The sequence below is a fragment of the Opisthorchis viverrini genome (genome assembly GCF_000715545.1).
Source record: "Opisthorchis viverrini unplaced genomic scaffold opera_v5_69, whole genome shotgun sequence".
NCBI lineage: Eukaryota > Metazoa > Platyhelminthes > Trematoda > Opisthorchiida > Opisthorchiidae > Opisthorchis > Opisthorchis viverrini.
The window spans coordinates 452,515-462,368 of record NW_008751725.1 but is presented as its reverse complement, the minus strand read 5'-3'; the positions used below and the strand labels follow the sequence as shown (position 1 = coordinate 462,368).

General features: G+C 45.7%; 1 protein-coding gene across 1 annotated transcript in view; it reads right to left on the bottom strand.

The window, feature by feature from the left end:
* The window catches only part of T265_04278 (hypothetical protein), a gene marked incomplete at both ends in the record, with an annotated part of 15,511 nt that extends 10,484 nt beyond the window's left edge, over positions 1 to 5,027 (bottom strand). The window contains one exon of the mRNA XM_009168977.1: positions 5,021 to 5,027. Coding sequence (XP_009167241.1) covers positions 5,021 to 5,027 — 7 coding nt within the window. The remainder of the gene's footprint in view (positions 1 to 5,020) is intronic.
* Positions 5,028 to 9,854: the final 4,827 nt, after the last annotated feature.

Here is a 9,854-nt window from a genome sequence, read left to right as displayed (position 1 = left end):
CAGCTGGAGGACATCATAAACGAGAGATTCAATTGAGTCTCCCGTGAAAACCAAATTGATTTGCAAATGAGTGTATTTCTCGAAAAACTACCTGTTTGTAGTGTCGGCTTATTCCCCAACGGACTGCAGTTCTGATACTGAGAAGGATGCTTTCCATTGAGAACTATCCGGGCTCACTCGTCAGGCTAAAATCACTGACATAGTTATCCTTGCAGGTGATTTGAATGCTCAAGTAGGTCGCACTAAAACGTGAGAATGCACCGGGACCGGACGACCTCCATCCACCCCTCTTCAAAGAAGGCAGAGTATCTCTAGTGGCTCATCTGACAAGGCTTATTAGTGCTATATAGAACGAAGAGAAGGTGCCTGCAGAGTGTGGCATGTCAACAGTTATCCCTATCTTCAAAAAGGGTACGCGGACGCTGTGTCGAAACCACCGTAGCATCAGCCTGTTAGCTGTGGCGTCGAAGGTTCTCTCTGGTCTTATCCTTCAAAGGATGATCGAACACAGGGAGAGGGAATCGTGAAAACCAAACTGGGTTCCGTCCTGCAAGAGGTTGCATCGATCATATCTTCACCCTCTGACAGATTCTAGAATAGCGACATTGCTTTCAGCAACTATCATAACCACATAACCCATACCTTTGCATGACCCATTAACTCGTGATTCTCACTCTACTTTCAGCTGATGTACTACAGTTATTAGACGATTAAAGCGTACATTACCTCTTTCTATTCCGTCTGCTTTCTAATCCCGTCCTGGAACTACTCGACTCTCGCAACAAAAGTGTCAGCAAGCAATGTCATCATAACAAATAAGGAAGGCATGACAACTATCTAAGGGTGGAGACAATAAATGTTCACGTCTGGAACAAGCGTTCAAAATCGGACCCAGTTCTGAAATGCACAGCGTTTTACAGTAATCGGAGTCTCCATCCAAAACCCAAACGAGAAGACCACCCTCAATTTCTGATAGATATTCCTCGGACTAACACAAGTGAAACAACACGAGGAATACGGTATACTATCAACCATATATTTGACGTAGTTTGTTGTGGCTGACTCCCAAGGAGCAAGCCGGCTCCGTAAACATCGTCATAACCATCAGGTACAAACCCGAAGATACGACAGAAAAGCACTCAGCTGTGGAGCCTTTTCTGCGCATAGCTGACGTGCGACCAAATGCAAAATAGGTGAACAATAGACAGATGGATCCACGATAGACCTCGTAGTTAGTAACCTGCACCTTAACCACTGGACTATCCAGACATCAGTAGTGCATACAACTAAAATACTCTCCGAACGAAAGCTGACCCAGTCTCCTTACAGGCCTACACGGTGAATCACCCGCGGTTCAATCACTTTTGTTGTGCATGGTAAGCAGAAAGTACATAAGTCAGAATGGAAAAGTGTGGGTAAGGAAAATCAGCGAAAGCATATCAGCAAACAGATGTTAGAGCATTTTGGTGGTGCCCACTATCTTTCCGCCCCAACACCGACAGTCTTCATATGTAGTCTCTGGAAGATGAAATCCATAATTTGACAATCCTCCGGTTTGGGTGCTTTGTACTGGAAGCACACAAGAGCTACCGTGGATGGCTAGACTTAGCCACCGGAAATCCAAGTGCGAACCAGGTCATTTCCAAGTCACCATAGGTAGGCGCCCTGACGCCGTTGAAGGACAACGGCTTAGTTATAAGTGTGAATGCAGAGTCGGAGTTCACATAGTCTGACAAGGAGAGTGGTAAGTTTCTCCGCAATGTTTACACTATCCAGCTTCGAGTACGAGACCTGCCTAGGTATATCAACAGGATACAGGCATTTCCGCTGGTATGCACGGCTGAGTACTAACACGGAATGTCAATGTTACACATGTCGGACTTCTCCAGATGTATGTTATAGTTCTTGGGCACTCGCTAACAATGCAAGTTTCTTAGGGGTCAATCTCGAGTTTTCTGCCCGTGTGCACTCAATTACCTAGATTATTTTCCATCAAGACGCTATACTGGCTCCTGGATACTTCATACTGAGCGTAGACGGTCTCTGAGTTTGTCCTCTTGTGCGCGTTCGATAAACAAAACCTGCAATCCACAGGTTTTCATAACTTGTAGGACCGTGAAAGAATTTCCACCGGCACTCAAGATGAAGGGCTTGTCTCTGCTCCTCGAAAAGTCTTCGACCGCGACGGCAGAAAACAAAAACAAATACTAACCACCCTGTATGACAACCTGAGAGTCGCAGAGCCTGAAAGAACTATGCGAAATGATGCCTTCTTTGCCTATCGTCACCGCGCAGCATCACGTCAGGCTCTGCCCGGACTAGTTCCTCTCGTATCGTTCGTCAGGAAGTAATCGGATCACCCTAACTTAGCGAGAAAAACGCGGCGAAGGATTCATGGGCTCCAACATATATCCACATCCTACATTGCGTAAATCGTTGGCCAGATAGAGTCCCCTGCACTCCCTCCAGTTGCTGCAAGTCTATATAGGTGCAGGGATATGCTATGTATCAACCGTAATCCAGAAGCACGTGCGTGTGTTGCAGAGAAATTTTAAAGCGATAGACGCACGCTATCTGAAAGATCTATATATGTGGGCAGACGGACAAACCCGACTTATGTCGACCGTTATCTTGAGGGCATTCGGCACCATAAAACCAAAGCATCTTTAGCAGTGCGATAAACCGAGTGGCGTCCATCGAGACGTAAGACACCGATGCGTCCCGAAACCGATATGAAGATACGTGGGGCGAGATGGTTCGGTGGTTAGAGCGCGAATTTACCGACCGAAAAGTTAGCGGTTTGGATCCGACCTCTGCCTTTCGACTTCCCCTGTCTAGGCTTGGAGAACCTGGCAGTATTCCAGCCCTCAAGCATGGGAGCTAGGGACCGAAAGGGTGTTACAGATGAACGATTTATTATTATTATTATCAGTAAATTCTCAGTGACCAAGCGAGGTCTGTGTAGACCTTAAAAGCGCAATGAAAAACAGTGGCGGACAAGAGCATGATCAGAGTTTATATTGGTGTTGCAGAAGGAGCAGCAGGCAGTGACCTATCCTAACCACCGAGAACTGACGGTGATGTGAATGGTTTGGATTCGAGGGTGGTTCGTTGGTTGACACCACATTGCAAAACGATTCCCAGGTCCCGGGGATCGGTACTGTAAAAAACGTCTGTAATCGGCACACATCTGAGGTAGGCTATCTCCGATATCCGTCGTACAAAAAACGGGGTGAGGTGGACCTCACATTCCTTAGATTCTTTCACGGGCGTTTCAAAACGCGCAGAGGTGACCATCGACGAGCATTCAATCAAGTAGAGATGCTTCCGCTCAGTCACTCAACCTAACACACAAACCAACAAATCTAGCTGCAGCGGTCCCTGTATCACCAGAGCTGCGCAGCCGGAACCCGGAAGAGTGAGGGGGGATTCAATTCAACCACAGTAATTGCGTCCTGTATCCTTGATTTTGAGACAGCATACATCAATGCAGAGAGAATCCAGCGCACGAGCAACAGCCACCTATTGTTCTGCTTGCTTCAGCGTGCAAACATTAAAGTCAGCTTAATAGATCGGCTTTCGGGGCTTGAAATCAGACTTCGAAGTGCTTAGGGCTGTTACTGAAGTTGGACGTACATAACTTGCAGCTGAGTGTGACGCACGGTAAGCGAAACAATCAGTCCCGGTGTTGGGGCCTGCGGGGAGATTATTCAAATGTGAGCGGGGTAGGGTAGGAGAGGGAAAGCGTGAAAGTGTAAGGAGAGTATCAGTAGTAGCATGTTTTCTCTTACCAACCCTGCTGTATGTAGCGCGGGAGGCGACCCGGCTGGCGACACCATGCGATGGCTGATGGGGCATGAGTGTTGTTAATTGTATCACGGTTGTACGCGGGCTGGGTTACTGCCAGGGCACCTAAACCTAGATACCAGGAGGATTGCGGCCACAAACCAAAAAAATCGGCTTAAAAACCTGACCACAGGGCAGCGGCATTTAGTAGGAAATGGGAGCGCATTTCAGTTTTTATGGAACAATACGCCATACATATTCCAACCCCCAATCTAGAGGGCCAGGAGACTATGCTGGTCAGACCTCTAACGCTTTTGGTGCCTAGCTGCCATGCCAACAGAAGAAAGCACGAGGGCTGGGATACTGCCAGGTTGCCCAAGACTGGCGTCCTCGAGAGGTAGATATCGGGTTCGAACCACGGACCTTCCGGTCAGTAAAGTCGCTCTCTAACCATTGACCTCGCATGGCAGCTAGGAGCCGAAAGGGTGTTACAGAGCGGCTCTGCAAGAAGAACCCTTCGAGGAAGTCAGTCGACTGGCATACGAAGCATGTGGCCAAGCCAGCGCAGCACCCCTATAAATCCACAGGATACTTCCTCCACAGGGGCGCTTTACATGTGTAGACTATTCCGAATTGGTAAATAGGCAATACTCGCTGGAACCTTGAACTTTCTTAGGATTGATGTCTGTCGTGTTTCCTAAACACGCATACAAGGTCCAAGGAATATCACTATTACCACAACTTCCCGATTTTTCATTTTTGGGACCTATGAGGAGCTCATGAAAGGCTTCGTGAGATTTTAATAGCAAATATGATCTTGATTTACGTGCAATGCAACAATGTTTTCCACTGTTTGTTCCAGTTGTACTCCCCTTGGACTAAGGTGTAGCGTTATTTATAATATAATCCCCGTTGACTTACACAGTCTCTACATGCATGTGATGCGAGTTTTGTTGATACAAATCAGTGATACATAATGCGTCATTCAGCCACTACGTGTAACTGTGCGGCCGCAAATGAGTTATTAATCGTGCAAGTTCAATCTGTATGGAACAAACCAACAAGAGACCGTTTACAATGTTGTGCCGATAGCATCAGCCAGGCCCAAGCGTGGTTATGTATCTCAGCATTCTAAGGACGAACGCAGGGTTTCATATGTCTCCATGTCCATGGCCAGTGTTTACCATTTTGGTTGACCTGTATATAAGTATTGGTGATGTACATCCTTGCTTACCGGGCATCGTTCACGAGCTTTCTTTCTGTTTCCCATCCACAGAAATTGTCGTGAACACCTACCTTTGGAGAACCACTGCCCCCTGGTGCTTCAATAACGTGAATACTACACGGTATCCCATAGATCGTCAGTTGTCCGGAGGCCGGCCGCAACCAATAACCGAATACCACGTTGTTTGGACGGTTGTCACAGACCGGCTACGGACTAAACGAAGCTGTATTTTGATTGGTCAGAATGTCACCCAATCTGGATCGAGCATCCATAGCACGGCGCTACTAGCACTCCCACGCTGAATGCGGCATGACCGTGTGAAGAATTCTTGAATACTGTTCCAATAATCTTCTTTCGTCTTCGTAGAGGCCATTCTCAAGCTTCCGTGCACTTATCATAGTGGGCGGAGCAGGAAGCCGACCGCCGATACAGTATTTGAACCACCGTCAAAAGCCACAGCAGCAGCACAATCTTCCGTAGCTTATATATTCGTTGGGGTTTTCTCTACAGGCTTTGTAGTGTCAGTTACTATCTTATACGTGGCTCCGGGTGAAACATCTTTAGTTCTTCGTCTGTAAATTTCTTTGAAGAACCTCCTGACTTTGACCCTGCATTCTAGAAAAAGGTAATCCATCCATTATATCTCCCGCCGCCTCTTATCCTTAGCTTTCTACTCACACCTCTCTGAATCATCTGAGAATAAAACTGTTGCATTTATAACGACTTTAAGGCAAGTAAGCGGTTTTAAAGCCAATGATGATGGCGGCGTGCAAAAAGAACCCCTCATGTGCGACCGTCAGCAAGGGCGGGAAAAAAGGAAGACATGCTCAGTTGGAGAGACACTAGAACGAACATTTAGGAACTAAGATGTCGTCATGAGTGTATTGTATCTTCAGCTGGGAGCTCAGCTGTAGCATAACCTGAGAGAACAGCTGCAGCCTCCTGTGGCGGCACTGCCGTGCATGGCTAGTGGCACATCAGCAAAAGCAAAGATATTCCGGCCACATTTTGGAGGGGAAACTGATGCATTACTGACGTACATCCACAAATTTCAATTATAACTCAAGACGTGAAGTAAGAAAAAGGTGGATGATTAGACTGGCGTTAGTCTATTGCGTGAATGATGTGGTGTAAGCATAAGAAAACCCGGAAAGAAACTGACGACCCAAACGCGACTACCATCGAATAGTCGCAGTTTCTTTCAACGTCTCCAGCCAACCAATGGCGCAGTCACGTGGACCCTATCCTGAAAGGCTGAATGCACAAGTAACACCCGAACTCTTCATAACGTCGTCCACACCTTTTTACATGCTACACGTCTTCTAGGTGGCTGTTTCCATTCTGATGAAAGCATGCTAGACAGTATTTGTGTACGTGGGCGACGATCAAGCAAAAAAAAAGAGCGTGTGAACTTGCATAATGAATCAATGGAATCCGGGAAGTTTGACGAGAAACTATACAAAAAATGAGCTCTCACGTACACCCCGATATGCGCACGACTTCTGTGTATGTTTGGTTGTTGAACAGTAACCAGCAAACTGCATATTCATCACGCCCAGACTCCATACACTCACGGATCACGCCAATCGTGACTCAGCTGACCCTGACTGTCCGTACCATCTAGCATGAGTCGAACATGCGCACACAGAGCAGGCGTATCCACAAAAACGTAAACCGAACTCAGGCTTTACACAACAGCAACATTGCGCATGTCATTCAACTCGATGTCTAACCACGCAGGAATGGCGACACGCAACCCACGAATAATCAGAATATACATACAGATTCCACAATAGGGAAAGGAACATGAATTTTGCGTCCGGACGAACAGCAGAAATTATCAAATCGTGCTTACAGTACGACCAATCCCTCGTTCCCTATATTAACAAAAGAGTGCTCATCGCTTTCTGTTCATTTAGCCAACTTTTGGGCTACATTAGGACATTAACACCCACTCATTCGCCAACCCAATTTTTCAAGGCTATACTCACTGGAAACAAGCCGAACATCTCACTTGTGATATCCTTCAACTGAATACATCTACCAAAGGCCATCTTCTGCTACACTTGGTACGATGTTAAAGATGTCGCACTGTTTTCTTGAAGGAAGTTACTCATGAGTTTGTCGAAATCCTCAGTTAGTTTTGCGCAAACTGTGAGTAGTTTTTTGCTTCGTGCGTAAGTTTGGCCGGCCTCGCAAACGGCTTAGTGATGGGATGATGTGCTTATTTCCGTTTCGATATGATTTCCATCCTGTATTATCATTATTTTGATTATTTCAGTGGCTTTTCGGTGGCCGCCCCTTCGCTCGATGATCTGCTGAAGAGTGCAATTCACTGTGTTTGTGGACTTGGTAATGCGGGTACTCTTTTGTCTTCTTGCTCCTTTTAGGTACTTTTATTTTTGTTATCTATTCCATGGCACTTCAAACCGAAAAAGATTTCCCTTGTGCGTCTGTTCTTCCAGGCAGGCATCAGACTGTTCTTCAGAAAGCAAGATATTCAGCGTCATCCCTGCAATTGAATGTGGCCACCGGACTGGCTGTCGGTGGGGCATATTAAACACGGATCTTCTGAATGCTGCGACAGAAATCTACCTTCTAGGTCTCCGATTATGCACACAACGCTCTCAGCTGCAAAAGGTTCACAACCGGAGTAAAACTTTGTACGCCAAAAATGATGTATTTCGTTACGTATGTGCCCAAACCATAAACCGTTCTAATCTACTCCCATATTTTTGGCGCTCACTAAATTTCATTGTTCAATGAAGCAACCATGCCTCTGGATGAAAATTATTGTGGAATACTTTCCCAGCATCGCTGAGACCCCGGGGTGCCTAAATGGGGATTAAAAGTTTGGACTGGTATTCTCGACTTAATTGCCCGATTGCCTTAGTCCACCAGAGACACGTCATAACTTCCGAAAATTCAATTCCACTGTGCCAATACTGAACGCCACCCTCTAGAAAGGTGTTATAATTAACCCTCATTTGTTTGAGCAGAACCAGAGCAAACCGTGTAACGAAAAAGATGAGTGAGTTAACAGAAGTGTGACGGTGTTGTATGGAATGCTCATAGTGTTTAGATTAAGCATCAAATTAACTGAATTCATTCTGCAGTACTAACGCAACCATGCATTTATGTTAAATGAGCACCACTCTCAAGTATGTGCAACCAATCGGAAGGTAAGGAAGCTTTCGCCAGCACTCTGTGTAAAGTGCAAGCACTATTATGGAGGATCTTTTCCACATAAAAAATGAAATCAATAAGCTTGACTTCATTAGGCTTGACTTCATCAGGAAGGACCAAAAATAACCGGAAAATATAAGAAAATGTGACTTTTTGTCATCATAGCCTAGTGTTTAGTAACCACTAGTAGCTACTCGCAGTAGCAACTTGGCCCGTACATGTGATCCTCTTTGAAAGTGAAGACTCTTCTTTGGGTAGTAATTTAACCCAATGGTCAACGAATACCATTTATCTTCGTAACCGTGTGCGTTATCCCTCTGAGGCGCTGGAGACGGATAAGTACAAAACGGCTGTATGCAAACTGTCTTCATTTATCTGATAGAGCAGTATAGAAGTATTGAGTAGTCACTCCGGTCGTTTCCGTTAAACAACTTGCCATTTATGATGATTCTGAAATGAAAAATATAAAACCGATTTAGTTTATCCTACATCTTCAGCAAAAGTGGGAACGTCTTACTTACCAGTTGTGTACTTGGCACCACTGTCAAGAATAAAAGGTCGATGTCTACAACGATGTGACCATGTCCACATTCAGTAACCATGTGCACTATTGGACGCAAATAAGTTAAGAAAGGTATATACATTGAATTCCTTATAACGATTCCCTCTTATGGCTGTGACTTGATTAGTAGACGGATTCCAAGTGTTTTCAAACTTGTGACCATGGTTTCAGTCGTAGCGACAACTTGATAGGTGCGTGGGTAGTTGATGGCAAGTCTGCTCCATCAGAACATCAGATTGAAATGTAAAATATCTGAAGGCGCGCATCTGCATCGCAATCGACACCCGTGTTACGTGTCATCAGCATTGACTTTTGGCTCTCCGCTAACCCTTCTGCGGAATGTATTCCCACAAGTATGGCTCGGAGAATCATCGCAAAACACAGGGTATTGCTACCATGTCAAGGTTGCGTCTGGGTCGCGGTTTGGCCTTGAAAGGAGCCTGACAGATAGCTACACATTTAGAAACCAGACGAAATCAGTTTCGACTCACGATTTATGCACATGAATTGGAAGATATGTGCAGGTAATCACACTAACTCATCAACCTCAAACCGTTGTGAAGCCGCGTAAACTGGGTTATTTGCAGCAGCCTTAGGAGATACTTACATAAATCGGTAGGGTTCCACAACTCAGCACGCTGTCTAAAACACGTCGGCCGACGGATTGAGATTTGCGTTTATGGGACGAAAAAAATGAAAATATATGGTTTTAGAGCCACGAGTGCACTCATCTGATGGGGGCATCTGCAAATCTTCCATCATAGCAGACAAGGTTCGCCATCACATAAAAATCCGCAATAAGTGATTGGCTCAGCAGAAACCAGTGCCAGCAATTTGATTTGGCGGTCTATAGGGAGCACGAGAGACACAGTCCGTTCGTGTAGACCGTCGTCCAGTTTGAGGACGATGGTCCTCCAACACCGGGGCCGACTGTCTCAACCAGTGTTCGAACAGTGGCGAGGCATATGCTGCGTAATTACATTCAAGCATTTTACTCTGCTTGTGACGTTGCTAACCTCCAACAACTTTAGTTTACCGACCAAGTGTTTAAGGCTGCTTGTGTATTCCTTTCACATCTAACATGTTCCGCCTGGA